This window comes from Pseudopipra pipra, chromosome 2 (genome assembly GCF_036250125.1).
Source record: "Pseudopipra pipra isolate bDixPip1 chromosome 2, bDixPip1.hap1, whole genome shotgun sequence".
NCBI classification, from domain to species: domain Eukaryota; kingdom Metazoa; phylum Chordata; class Aves; order Passeriformes; family Pipridae; genus Pseudopipra; species Pseudopipra pipra.
In genome coordinates, this window is record NC_087550.1 from 61,191,102 (window position 1) to 61,205,768 (window position 14,667).

General features: G+C 39.6%; 1 protein-coding gene across 3 annotated transcripts; it reads left to right on the plus strand.

Annotated features, from left to right (window-relative positions):
* The first annotated feature begins 1,284 nt into the window (after positions 1–1,284).
* Positions 1,285–13,384, plus strand: SLC25A30 (solute carrier family 25 member 30). 3 transcript variants are annotated; one of them, XM_064645696.1, is made up of 11 exons: positions 1,285–1,411; positions 1,976–2,065; positions 4,067–4,145; positions 5,656–5,803; positions 6,443–6,537; positions 6,816–6,901; positions 8,263–8,362; positions 9,246–9,366; positions 9,835–9,970; positions 10,909–10,989; positions 11,747–13,384. In XM_064645696.1, the coding sequence occupies exons 2-11, from the start codon at positions 2,045–2,047 to the stop codon at positions 11,786–11,788; spliced, it is 909 nt and encodes a 302-aa protein (XP_064501766.1). In that variant the 5' UTR covers positions 1,285–1,411; positions 1,976–2,044; the 3' UTR covers positions 11,789–13,384. The 3 variants fall into 3 exon arrangements, with proteins under 3 accessions (XP_064501766.1, XP_064501767.1, XP_064501768.1); XM_064645697.1 differs by lacking the exon at positions 1,976–2,065 and having other exon boundaries at positions 1,312–1,411; XM_064645698.1 differs by lacking the exons at positions 1,285–1,411; positions 4,067–4,145 and having other exon boundaries at positions 1,975–2,065.
* Positions 13,385–14,667: the final 1,283 nt, after the last annotated feature.

Below are 14,667 nucleotides of genomic sequence, written 5' to 3' on the forward strand. Positions count from 1 at the left end.
GGAACATGAGCTCTGTGGGCTGCCTTAACAATTGGGAGGTCTGTAATAGACTTGAATGGTTATAGAGAACTATTTTCACTGTATGAAGCACTTACAGCATACTGGAACACAAATTTTGGATTCTTTATGTTTTATTGAGGGTTGCACATGAGGCCACATTCAGCTTCTTAGTGAGAGCTGAATGGGTATTATCACCTTTCTCCACCAGCCAGTAAGCTTAAATAAAGTTTCTCAGCTGCCAGTCTTGCCCTGAGATTAGTTGCCTTATTACTGCTCCCCTCAGGGAGCAGTACTACAGGATGTTTTGACCTTTCAGGGGGTAGGCATGCCATCTACTTGCAAGGCAGCAGAGTGACAGCAGCAGCAGGGCTGCACCGTGGGGGTAGGTCCTACAAATATTCCTGGCAGCTCTTCAGTCAGAAATAGAAAGCACCGAGTGGCCAGAGCACTCTGCCTTTGGAGGCAGCAAAAGAGCTGATTCCAACTGTTTCTAGGAAGTCCTGGGCTCAGAACCAGACTAGTTCTGGTTCTCGTCCAGTCTTCATCGACCAGTCACTGCCACCTACACAGCAGCTGAGACTCACCCTTTTGGACAGCCTCTGTGTTTCTTCTGGACAGCCTCTGTGTTCCTTCTGGACAGGCACTGGATTTGTATTTACAAAGCAATGTAAAGCTTATGTACTGAATGCATAATTTCAGTATTGGTAATAAAAAGAAATATGGTTAGAATTGAACAAAACTAAAAAATAATAAAATAATAGAAATAATATCACCTGTCTAACTGCTTTGTCAAAAACATTCAGCAGGGTATTTTAGAGAGCAAAGTAGCTCTTTAAGCCCACCTTGTTCCTTTCTGTTCCTCCACACAGCAGGTAGCTAAAGGTTCCTTTGCCGACTCAGGGAAGCTGCGGGGTCGCTGGCAGCACGGGCGCCCATACGACCGTAAACCGAGGGGCAAAATCAGTGCCCTTGTAGTTAATACTGAGGAGAAACCCTAAGGGGCGAGTGACCTGCTCGTTAATCGGGAGCGCTGAAATACCTGACACAGCTGCTCCAGGCTCCAGGGCAGGAACGCTAGTGGAAAACGCTACCCTGTCCCGCCAGCCCAGCAGCCTCCCAAAGCCAGCGGCTAGGGGAGACGTCTGACTGCAAGGTCAGGGTGGTTAATCTTTTCCCAAGTTTGTTTACAGGCGGGCTCAGCGTCCCCCTCTAGCCGACTACGCCTTTACACCCAACCCTTCCTTCCCCCCTCCCGGCCGGCTCGGCTTCTCGGGCGAGCCCGCCCCGGGGCGGAGCTCCGCGTTCCCCAAAAGCCGCCTCGGAAGCAGGGAGCGGGATCGGGATTTGGATCAGGATTTGGGAGCTGCAGGGATCGGCACGGCAGGACGGGGGGGTGGAGGAGACTTCGGTGGTGAGTGGGGAGGCGGCAGCTGCTGCCCCTCAGGTCGTGGTGGGGTGGGAGACCATCTTTTGTGTGAAGTTATTTCTACAGTCCTTGTTGCCTCTCTAGAGCCGAATCCATTTTAAGTAGCTAAAACTACTGTAAGCTGAAGTACACCGTGCGCTTTACGGTGACGATGTTTTAACCAATGTATAATTCGATACGTGACTTTTCAAGCTTGTTCCCCAACAGGGGAATCTCGAGCTATTTAAGCAATGCATTCGTTTATGGAACCCGGGGTTTTGGTTTTATTCCGGTCACGCTGTGGTTAAAAGCAAGCAGACTTGCTTATGACTTTTGCAGAAAGCACGTGGATGAATCTCTGTATTAATTCAACCCAGCAAGTATCCCTCTGTCATCACTCAAGTTCAGGGAACAACAATATATGTTTGATAAGGACACTATCTTTTTATAAAACTGAAGACTTTATTTTTTTCTGTAAAGATGGCTGGTTTCCCTTTTTAACTAGTTTGCCACTCACTCACCTGATATGGAATTCTTCTAAGGAGATACTTATTGTTTTTATTGGTATAGGGAAGAAATTCCAAGGAAGAAGCAAACCAAGAATTCGGAAAATGAACGGAAAATGAAACAGCTGAGGTCATGGGACGAAATTACTGGCTGGTGTGTTTTTTTGGTTTTTGGTTTTTTTTTCCTCTGTGATCAGCTCTGCCTCTTTGCTTTAGTTTCTCCTTCTTCCTACTTCTTTCTAAACTAAGGAAAGCTAGAAGGAAGGATGTAGGATAGAAGTGGAAAGACTCATATAGTTTGTTTTCCATACTGGCAGGGGAGTAGACTAGTAGCCTTTCAGAGGTACAGACCTTGACCTTCACCTTGGGATATGTCAAATAAGAGTGCCCTGTGAAATTTCTGCATTAGGGTATCCTACGTGGATATTGAAGCTTCAACTAATATTAGTAAATATATGTACAAATTGAAAACTTTATTTGGCAGTGCACAGCATTACAGAGAAAAAGTGAGTAGCCTTCACTGCGTAGACAAAGTGAAATACAAAACAAACAAAAAGGATATATTTTACTTTTATCAGTGTTGTGGTATTTGTGATAGATGAAACTTTGTTTTAGTATATTGGGGCGGAGGGAGTTAACTGCCAGTTTTGACAAGTTTCTCAGAAGCAAAGGTCAGTGTGTGGCTGATAGTGGGAAAACCAAGTTTGGCTTTGTCTCTGTTAATTAAATGATCTGTCATTAATCATGGCAGAACAGGAATAAGATGATCTTGGAGCTAGAACTGGCTCCCCTCTGTACAGTGCCATCCCCATGTGGCTCTGCTCCATTTGTATGGAAAAGCTGGCATAGTCTGTGCCTGTGGTCCTGACCTCTGTACTGCACTTTTTTGGCAGTATGGAAGGGTGTCCTTAGTTGCCTTTTCCTTGTTTATCTGTTTTTTACATCAGCAGTGTTCTTTGCAGTGGTCTAAAGAGTAAGATGGGTTTCTGTGCACGTAGGTGTTGAGTATTTGAAATTGTGTGCTTTGGAGTTTCATCGTACTGTGTGTCAGAAGACCCAGGCAACTCTTCATGAAGTAAAGAATGATAAAAGGAAAACCAGGGCTGCAGAAACTGCTCAGGCATGCTGAGTGTCTGCAACTTCTGAAACTTCATTTACATGCTGAGTTATTGGCACTTCTAGAGGAAGTGACTAAAGAAGATTCAGCTGTACAAAAAGCTAACAAAAAGTAACTGGTGTATTTGTGATATTTTCCAGCTGGGCTGTACAGGTGAATAAACAAAATAACAGGGAATGTAAGTGCCAAGGGAAGTACTTTCAATTACAATTTTCCCATAAAATTAATTGGTAAAAGATAACTGTAGAATCCAATGTTTAGGAGGATATTGTAGAAAATGGGAAAGTATTTATATTATGAGGAAGGGGAAAAATAAGCTGTGGACAGACCTGCTTGGTTTTGGGAAGGGCAGTCTTGTATTGGCTGGACTAGTTCTTCTGTTTTTTCTAAGATAATTTAACATCTTGCAGAGCACATGCCATAGTTAATTATGATTTGTAGTCACATTGTCAAATTTACTTAACTGACCTCTAAGTTAGAGCAGCCTTTTTTTATGTACAATGCCTTATATACCTGATTACAGTATTTTCATGTAATGTTCACAAGAACAAATATTGTCAACACCAGTAGCAGAAATAGGTCTTAATGGAAGCAAAATGGCATGTGCACCCTTATTTTCTGTCCCAGTGTACCAGCTCAGCTTATGTTAGTGCTGATAACTGAAAAAAAGGAAGTTTTGTCATGACTGTCTTAAAAGTTCCATTCGAGTGCAGGATGTAGCCAAACTAGTTCAGCTTGGTAAAAACCCTTGGAGGCTATTCACTGCAGTGCTCCTTAACATCATGCCTTAGGAGACAAACTGCTTTAACCTTTCATGGTAAGGAGAGTGGTGGCCTAAGTACGTAGTAGACATTGATTTGAACCCAGATGCCTTTGTACAGTATTCCTGACTTTCTTCTGATTGTCAATCGTATTACATATTTTTCACCCTTAGTAGGTTTGAAAGGCCCATTTTAAACGGAGCAGGCACAAAATTTTATTAAGTGTTAACATGTATAAGATGTACTTACAGAAGCATAAAATCGTCTTATTTCACAGAAAGAGGAACCTATAATGCCAGCACTAAACTGGAAGCCCTTTATCTATGGAGGCTTAGCATCAGTCACTGCAGAATGTGGTAAGCATTTCCTTTACCTGTTCGCATTACTTTCTTTATTCAGATAGCATAGAACCAAGCTTGTTTTAAATAGAGACTATCAGTGACAGTAGTATATAGTGGTCTACAGCACAGGAGTTTTTTTGTGTAATGCTGACTGAAGATTTGCTGTGATCTGTGTTACCATGTGAGAATACTTGTGTCTGTAAACCCTCATCCCTTGTGAGTCTTGTTTTTATACAGTTTTCGCCTTTACATTTTATTATTTGGTGTTTGTTTGATCTGTTCTTAGTGGTCATGAGTAAATACAGCTTTTGCTTTGCTACAGTAGACAAGCTAGATTTGATTAGATTTCAACAATTAAATTCAGTTTGTGAGCAACATAGAATAATTGCTGTAGTGAGACAGTGCGTCTGATGTTTTAGGCCTGCTCTAAAGACTGACCTAAAATATCTACATCCTTATAAAGTCATATCTGAAATACATGTACATGAAAATGAAGGAAACGTGGATTTTCATATTAGCAGAATACAGTTGGGCATGTGGTTGACTTTCATGGGAAGTCTGTCAAGTAAAGTAGATGCAATATAAAATTACACATAAAACTACTATTTTGTTTTCATAGAATCATAGAATAGTTTGGGTTGGAAGGTCCTCTAGTCCAGCCTCCCTGCGCTGAGCAGAGATATCTTTAACTATATCAGATTGCTCAGAGTCTTGTCCAGTCTGACTTTGAATGTTTCCAGGGAAGGGAAGGATTTCTACTTTCTCTTAGGAAACTTGTGCAACCTTGAGTTTGAAACTTCTCTTATTTGACTTGACTGAACATGGCCGATAATACTAAAAGCTTTGTAAGGAAGACAAACAATTCACAAAAGCTTTGTGTGTCTGGTAAACCTCGTTAGAACAGATGTAGTTAATACTGATTCCTGTTATTGCTTAGGTCAGTATTGAATGTTGAGGTGGTCCTTTTCCTAAAGATGAGCTCTGGAAGGATATGCTTTCTGAACCCTTTCATAAAGGAAGCATGAAGAGTGTGAACTGAATGTAGCTGTAGGAAAGCAATAACAGAAATAAGTACTTAAGTACTGCTGCTCTTGCTTTTTTTTTTTTTTTTTTTTTTTTTTAGAATCTGTATAGAGTGTCCTGTGGAATTTATTTACCTTCAATGATGTGCTTTTCAAAGGTGTTGGTAGAATGCACAAGCAAACTCTGTACTTGATTGTGATTGTAGTGTCCTATTCAGTGTAGCTGTTTACAACCGGGCAATACCATGTTGCCTGAAAGTAAAGTGAACGGAGAATGTAAACACAGGGAGTAGGTAAGGCCTCTGACAAACTTTTAGAAGAAACAAGGTGATACAGCATGAACCACTTGTTTAAAAGAAAGTCTTGTTAAGAGACTTCTTTCCCATGGGAGTATTTTTATATATTTTGGTATATAAGAAAGGTTGCTGTTTCATAAATGATGTTCTTTGTTGTCTCTTGTTAGGTAAGTACTTAATTAATTTTCTCTCTGATTTTCCTTCAAGGTACTTTCCCCATCGATCTGACCAAAACACGTCTCCAGGTTCAAGGTCAGGTTAATGATGCCAAATATAAAGAGATCCGCTACCGTGGAATGGTGCATGCACTAGTCAGAATATGCAGAGAAGAAGGATTGAAAGCCTTATACTCTGGGTAAAATTAACTGACTTGCAGCAATGGCTTATGAACAGTCTGTTGATAAGTATAAGCCCATAGTGTGTGAATTTTTGGGTTTTAGAATTAGAAGGTATTTGGTTAGCCTTAATCCGGAAGTTGAAAGACCAAGCTAAGATCACATCAGTGTTTGCACTCTGCAATAGAATTTTGTATTTTAAAAAACTCGTCAAACAAACAACAAAACCTACTTGGAAAAAATAGCTAAGCATACAGTTGTTCTCTACAGTGCTGCTATGGTTGGTCCATCTTGCAGAAGAAAAATTGAATTAAACTTTGTATATAGATGAGCATACTTTTCTTTAAAACACGTAGGATGGTGGGGGAATTACATTTCAGACATGCCTGCCAGCTATTTTATAGATCACAAGTTGAGGCATATGGTCTAATAGTAATCCGTACACAGTTCATTACTGTTCTTGCAGGCTTTATTTAAAACAAACAAACAAAAAAGCTCCAAAGATTGTTTTGTCTATAGTGAGTTTAAATTGTCTATTTAAATGAACCAGCCTTTCTCTGGTAGGTATCTTGTGTTCAGCTCTCTCCTGCTCTAGAAAGTGTCTGCTGATCAGTTTTTTCCATCTTGAGCATAAACATTATCACTATTTGTTTTTACAGGATTGCACCTGCAATGCTACGGCAAGCTTCATATGGAACTATAAAAATAGGGACTTATCAGAGCTTAAAAAGAATGTTTGTTGAACGTCCAGAAGGTGAGTTGTTATTTTCCATTTCATTGAGGACTGACTTGCTTGAAGTTGGTTGTTTCCATTTGGTATCTTACTGTAGCAGTTTGAACAAGTCTACTGAGAAGACATTCCTTGTACTAGTTACAACAAAATGAGTCGGCAAGGATAACTTGTCAGAGCAGTTTTTAAGGCTTCTGTAACCGGCACTCTCTGGTTACAGGAGGGGAGGCATCATCCTGCCCTGATGCATCGTAAGATTTGTAAATCTGCAGCTAAACTCTTTTTCTTTGTTTGCAAAATAGATGAAACCCTGATGATAAATGTTCTGTGTGGTGTTCTTTCTGGAGTAATCTCATCATCTATTGCCAACCCTACAGATGTCTTAAAGGTAATTATATACAGTTTGTCCTTAGTTTTTGTTCTCTCCTTGAGGAAATGCAGAATCTCCTGATGAATATAGGATTTGTTTTGTAGCCCTATTTATTCTCATCTTTTAACTTTTAAAAAATCAGTAACATCCTGAATTCTTGGAACCTCCTTCTAGTCCATACTAATTATTCGGAATTATGCACGAGGAAACTGAAAGCTGGGGAGGTAGTTGGATACCCATAACTTTTTGTGAGAGAATAATACACAATAATTCTTTTTGACTTTTATGCTGTAGTGTTTGTGTGGAAGCCACACTACTTATTTCATCGGTACTTCTTGGTAACACTGTTTTACACTAGGATGTTTCTAAAGCTCAAAATAGTTGAAGATCAATTTAGAGGGAAGAGTTCCAGTGCGTGCTACTTGGACTGTATGATTCTTTAACTCTGTAGAGAGGCTTTGCAATCCTATATTCCATGGAAGTAGTGTTCCAGCATCAGTCATTTAAAGTGAATTGGTGAAATGACCATGTCTTTAAAAATCTGTCAGTTTAGCTCAGTTGGTCAGAGCATTTTGATGATAACACCAAGGGTGTGGGTCTGATCCCTGCATGGGCCATTCACTTAACAGTTGGACTCGATGATCCTTGTGGGTCCCTTCCAACTCAGAATAATCTGTGAAGTAATGCCAGTCAGTTACTTGAAACAGTTGATTGTATTTATCTTACAAAACTGGGGCTTGTGACTTAAATAGCTGCTTAAAAAAAAAAAGTCAAGAAAACTTTGTTCTCCTGAAACTACTAAAAATTTTAACCCTTCATAGTGCTATTGTGGTTATGTAGTGGCATTTCAAATATAAGCTTGTATTTCAAGTATGGCTTCAATTAGTTATATCCCAAAATTATGTCCACTTACCAAGTTGCTTGTTGCCAACTTGTACTTGGAAGTTACCGTGGCAGGTTTCTAAGGGCTTTCTTAGAAATTTATAGGGTCAAAGACCATGGTTCTCACTGGCTGAAACATTAATATTTTAACCTTTCATTTCAACGTGTTCCTGTGAGAACACTGTAAAGGGCATCCTGCAAAACCCGTCTGTCAGTCTAAATGATCTAAATGAAGTGTACCCATACAGAAATAGAAGTGACTTCATGCAGCTAAGAATTCTACCACATACTTGTTCAAAATTAGCAGCTGCATTTGGGTAGTTAAAGCAAAAGATTATGTTATGGTTATGATGATGACAGCTCTTGATTTATATTCAAAAGAAATTGACTTTATTACTTAAAATTGTGACTTAATAACAAAACTGTATTAAGCTATTTTCTTGGTTGTATGTTTGAAAAATGTTTACCTTTTAATTTTGTCTTCAAATGAATCTCAGATCAGAATGCAAGCCCAAGGTAGTGGGATTCAAGGAGGAATGATGGGCAACTTCATACAGATCTACCAAAAGGAAGGCACTAAAGGATTATGGAAGGCAAGTTTTTTTGTTTTTTTTTGTTTTTTTTAACTTTATCTTACACTTTAAGTACACTTTCTTGCTCAGTTGAATTTTGTGTATTTCTACAGCGTTCTCAGCTAAATTATGGAGGAGCTAATATGTATGTCATTTGTCATGACTGCTTCACTGCTGGTGTCCCAGTGCTTTTAGATGAAGGGTTACTGCCGGTCTTGTGTTCAAGGATTAGCTGCCACTTAGAAAAGGGAAAACAATTGTAGGCTTCAATTAGAGTGACTGGCTCTAGGACTAGTTCAACAACTTTTTGCATGACACCTATATGTTCTGTCTGTTTTAAAACATATACTGAAGAACACTGGAAGCAGAGGTACTAATGAACATCCCCTCTATCTCAGGATTCTCATATTCAGTCATAGATTGCTCTTGTGCCAATTACAGTAAATGACTATATAACAACTGAAGACACAAAATAGACAATTGTTCTGAAACAGCTGGAAATAGAAATGTTTTTTCTGAAGTGTGTTTTTCTCTGCAAAGTTTCATGATCTCCCATTTTCTGTTCATCTTCCTTACTTCGTCAGTTTTTCAGTTAGCAGCAAAGGAACACAGTTTTTGGTGTTTTAGCTGACTGTGGATGCGGGAACTGAGATATTAAGCAGAGATAGAAAATAGCATAAAGAAAATGAAATCACCATTCCTTGTGTGAAGGAATGTGATTTATCTGTTATTTCAGATTTGTGGGCTTGGAGCACACACATCTAAGATTTGTATTAATTAACCTTATTTGAATGATAATGTCCTTAACACATTTGTGGTGGTGTTTTGTATTATAAGAGCTCAGCTTTTCTGATAATGCACAAAGGTTGACTTCAAACTTCAACTATATCCTTTCTTTTGCCAGGGAGTATCACTGACAGCACAGAGAGCTGCTATTGTTGTTGGAGTGGAACTGCCTGTGTATGACCTTATCAAGAAGCACATAATTATGTCTGGATTTATGGGAGACACAGTATATACTCACTTCCTGTAAGTTTGTGTAACTGTTTGTGTAGTTCATCATTGGTTAATTCTTGTTATGGGGATGAGTATTTTGATTTATCTGTCATCAGTATAGATGTAAATACCCTTCTGATGTGTATAACTTTTAATATAATAACATCTCAAAGGGCAGCATGTAGCATGGAAGCTAATTTTATTTAGGACTTGGATTTAACTTTCTTTCGAAATATGGAAATTTATTCAAAGTTCCAGTTAGATATTATTCACAGGGGCACAACATCTGTTCAAGCATACTGTATAAGTGCTGCATAGCAGGTCTTCAAAAAAACACTTTTTATAGTCAATGAAAAGTAATTTTTCATACCCATTAGCTGATGTAACTTTTAACTGAAAGGATTAAACAGCTATTACTACTGCCTGTTTCCCGAGGAAGGGGAATTCTTGTGCATCTTTAAATGTGGTAGATCAAATGTCATTAAACCTTTCTTTTATTAGCTCAAGTTTTGCTTGTGGATTAGCTGGAGCCCTTGCATCCAACCCAGTTGATGTTGTAAGAACACGCATGATGAATCAGAGAAGCCAACATGGGGGACACTCAAGCTACAAGGGCACTTTGGATTGCTTGTTACAAGTAAGTAATTCATTGTCAACATAAATACTGCTGCCATTAATCAATGATTTTGGAGTAGAGCTCAATTTTTCCAATTCTCTAGAAATTAATCCTCGTAACTTAGGTGTGCTTTTTGCCATAATTCTCGAAGGGAATATACTGGCAGTAATGCACTTGGTGTGGAAAGTATCTACTGTTGACAGAAAGGAAGAAAGTTAGTGTCTGCTACAACCCTTACTTCCTTTTGGTGCTTGGATGAGGAGACTAAGGCTTTCAGCAGCACTCTGTCTTACTAAACTTTGTACTGTGCCAGGCTGATAGGAAATGATAATTTTCAGTTCTTGAAGAACAAGAACAACTCTGTTGCGTACTGCATAATGGAAAGCCTAGTTAAGCCAGAGGCAAGGTCAGTCTCTGATCTTGATTACTTTGATATGGTTTCTTAAATCTCTAAATTTGGTATGAGGTGGGAGCATGGCAGTCTTTTACGTGGAGAAGAATGGATAGTAAGATATTGGTGTCAGGCTGTTGACTGAACAGTCCAAGTCTCACTGTCCAGCGAAATTTTTTGAAGTCCATAAAGCAAACTGAAAAATTTCAAGGGAATGCCTAATGTGAGCTACAGGCTTACATGCAGAACTCTGCAAGGCTTTTTCTTTTTTGGGTGGAAGTCCAGGAGCGCAATTTGGATTAATTTGTGTTGGGTACTGAATTACACAGACTGCAACTTTACCTACCAGGTAATGCTGTAGGCATTACTAATCTTGGTTTTATGTAGTGAAATTTTTCTTTGTTCCATCATACAGTATGCTTAAATGAAGGTTACAGGACTAAGCCCTTCTCTTTTCTGGTATAGCCCTGTTAGCTGAGATGCTGTCTAGATTTCTCACTAATAAAGAATTACGTAAGTATGTTCTTATTCTGTTGTTATGGTTGTTTGTTTGTTTTTTTTTCCCTAGACATGGAAGAATGAAGGCTTTTTTGCTCTATACAAAGGGTTTTGGCCAAACTGGTTAAGACTTGGTCCTTGGAATATCATTGTATCCTTTTGAAAGGTGTGCCAGACTATGAAGTTAGCCATACAACAACAAGTATTGTTTTTCACAGAATACTCAGTGTGAAAAGTGTCCTGTCAGCACAGACATTCCCTTTTTATGAATAGGAAGTTGTGTAGTTGACAGGTTTTTTTAGTCAACTGCTGCTGGTCAGTTTCACACAGAATGAATATTAAAACGTAGTCTTGCAAAATAATTCTCTGTTATTCCAATGTCAACTCTGTCCTTAGTTTGGAGCCTCATTTTAAATAAAATTGACCAGATGAGTTAGGAATGGGGACTATTTCCAGAACTGGGGAAACTGTTGGCAATTACTGATGCAGTCTTTTTTTTTTTAAATCTTAGTCTCGCACAATTTTGGTTTTATTTCAAGAGCCAGGTGATCAGAGCCCTGGGAAGTGGGTTGGTAGTAATGTTACTTTGCCATGAACGAACCTCCCATAGCCCCTCAAAGCTAAGATAGGAAAGACTCACAAAAGCCCCTCTAGGGGCTTTTGCAGTATTCTCCTGCATCCTTCAGTCCTGTGGAATAGAGATAGGAAAATAATTGGCATCACCAGCCTTAAAAGCAAGTTTCATTGTTCTGCCTAGTATTGGGTAAAAAAAGTGGCAAACCTGCAGCATGGCATAGGAGGGAAAAAAGCGTGGAACACAGTTTCACACAGATACAGCTATCCTTTAATAAAGTGACCATTTTGTACTGCATGAACAGGAAACAGTTTTCCTTAATCAGCTGTCCCAGTTCTTTCTGACATATGAACAGCTGAAGAAATTGGATGCCTGACATGCTGAGCTGCATACTGAATTCTGTTAATGTACTGTCTGACTTCAGAGCAATGTCCAAGTTGTCTTGTGTATTTGCTCTTTATTGCCTGAACTGCTGGCCAAAGGAAGAGGTCACTGCAAGACTGTTGAGTGAGAAGAACCTGTAAGTGATTTCAAGGCAAACTGGCTCCTGTAACCATGGCTTGTGTGATTCAGTGGATGATGTGCACTATTTTCTAGACTGAACCAAACATGGTGGAATACTGTCAACTGTTTTCAGTGTTCTTGAATGAGAAGATCTGTAACACAACTTGATGCTTTTGAGACTCATGCAGTTTTTTTTTTTATAAGAGGCAAAGAACAGGTTTTTTTCTTCTGTATTTATGTAAGGAAAGGAAAAAAATTTCTGAAAAGAAAAATTATTTTTCTTAGAGATAGGCAGTACCAAGGAGCTGGGCTTTTCCTGCTTTCAGGAATGTATACGATTTGAGTGTAAAAGCTTAAAGCTTCTAATTAATTGGAAGTGTCAAAAGACATCTTTGCAGGCTTTCAGGTCAGCAAAATACCTACTACAGTGCAAAATCTGCTTCTGATTTTGGAGCTTTTGTGTGTTCTAAATCCTTAGATGTCTGTGTAATCTGCTGGGATAATCCAGCTTCATTTGCAAGTGTGGTTGCTACAGTTGGCAGTTTTGCATAGCTTGAAGAAAGTTTTTCTTTCAATGTATCATGATGATTTTCAGCATAAGCGATTCTTCAAGATATTCCTACTTGCAATTTACATATGAATAAAGTTCAAACAAGTTTATGCCCATCTGCTGATCTTGCAGCGAACCTTTCCATGCCTCTTTTGTTGGGAAGAACTACTTGTACTGGTTACTGGCTGTTACCTGTCATCTGAAAGGTGCACTGAGCAGTTCAGGCTGTGTCATGTAGGTGTTTATTGTGAAAAGAACTAACCCCTCCAAATTAGATCTACTATAAAGACTGCTTTCCTTCTTTAAAAAGACACCCAAACCCAGAACTACTGAGCGCTTTCATATACCAAAGAGGCTCAAGTTGCTGTTACATGCAGGGAAACACTTTATGCAGAAATCAACCACAACTTTTATAAAACATTACCTTTAGGCTCAAGTGTGTATCAAAACTTCAGGGCCTTCAAAGAGTTACATTCTTATTAAATGCTGCTGTTTGATTCCAGGAAAGGGGATGGTGAGATGCAACTCATATGATGAACCCTCTGTGTTTACAGCAGGTAGCAAAGCAAGATGCATAGGTTTGGATTTTTTTGTGGCATTGTGTTAATCTCTTACACGTTTTTCATAGAATCCTGCATTCCACTTCAAGAATTTTCATTGTGCTTTCGTAACTATTATAATCACTTAAAATTACTAATTTTGAATTCACAAATGGATTTTTAAATGCACAAGGCACTTTCTTTCCTAAGGTACAATGTTTTCTATATATGTGGGTATGCTGATGTGCAGTGATTTTCCTTACAACTGTTCCTGTACTTTCTGTGCTTTAATAGAAACACTTGTAAATATTTTTGTACACCATATAAGCAAAGAGTATGTTTGACATTTTTAAACTTATTAAAAGTGTTAAAATCATTATGTAACGACTCTGAACTGCTTTCAGTTTCTGCGTTTCAAATGGTGGGGGGGGGAGTGGGGCTCAAATACTTCAGGGTGATTAACAAAGGAAAGCTGTTGCTGGCATTGAACTGTTTGGTGCTATTGGTTATTTAGCCAAGGCGGACTAAAGCTTATGTTCCTGTAACTTACTGGCTGAACAACATCCATTAACTATAGGTTCTCACTGTTCTTCGCCATATGTTTAATCACAACACCATTTCCCACTCTATTATGAAAACTGCATGGTCTGGAACAGATCAATCAGCTTCATTTTGTGTAGCAACAGAATAAATTTATTACACTTCTTACCAAAATGGATTTCTAGAGTTCAAGTGTGGTAGGACAAGTGTGATGGACCAATTCTGAGAGGCTGAGGAATATCCCAGTTTGGAGTGACAGGGTAGGAGTGCATTGTATCAGTTAATCTGTGGGACAGCTGGACAAGGTCGACTGAAATTAATCGCATAGCACCAAAGGAATCCAAACAGTGAAATAGGAGTTCAGGATCTCAGCTGAAGGTGACTACTGCAATGAAGACTACAGGCTATTTTCAAGATCTTTAATTCTGATGTACCTTAGGATTTAGTGTGTAATGACAAAACATTCAAGTTTACGAAAGCTAACAGCAAACCAAGGATAAGATGTTTCTGAAGTTAATTGAATTCTGCAGGCATGCAGGTTCTGGTGCGTGATGGAGAAAGCAGCTCTGGTTATGGGGTGATGCAGAAAATGAGTCTCATAATCAGGAAGTTGGGTGGTGATGTGTGTGTGCACTGTCAAAATGGAGGGCTGTCTGTCGTCACCTACCCACCCTGTACTGCCTCAGTGCTGTCCTGACCCTTAAGGGAGAGCCACTATGTGGGAAAGAGTGTGATGGTTCCTTGCTGTAGGCTAGGAAAGTGCTGGAGCTCATGGAAGGGATGGGCAGACACAGGGGTGTCCTCTTGGTGGCAGGCAGTGGTTTGGCACCAGTCAAGGCAAATCTGACGGTGGAGGACATGTCAGGAGGCCTTTAGTTGCTATGTTAGATTAAACTGCATCACTGGTTCAGCTGCAGCAGCCAGACCCTGGCTGAGCAGGGGAAGAGCAGGGTGGCCTAGAGGGAGGCATTGTGACTTCCAGGGTTGTCCTGTGGGCTCTCTGCCTCTGCTGCCTTGGGAAAGAAGACTCCAGGAAATGGAGGGAATGAGTCACCTGACAGACTGCCCACAGGTATCCCTGGTAGAGCCATGGACATGGTGGTCCCTGCCCAGGAGCACTGC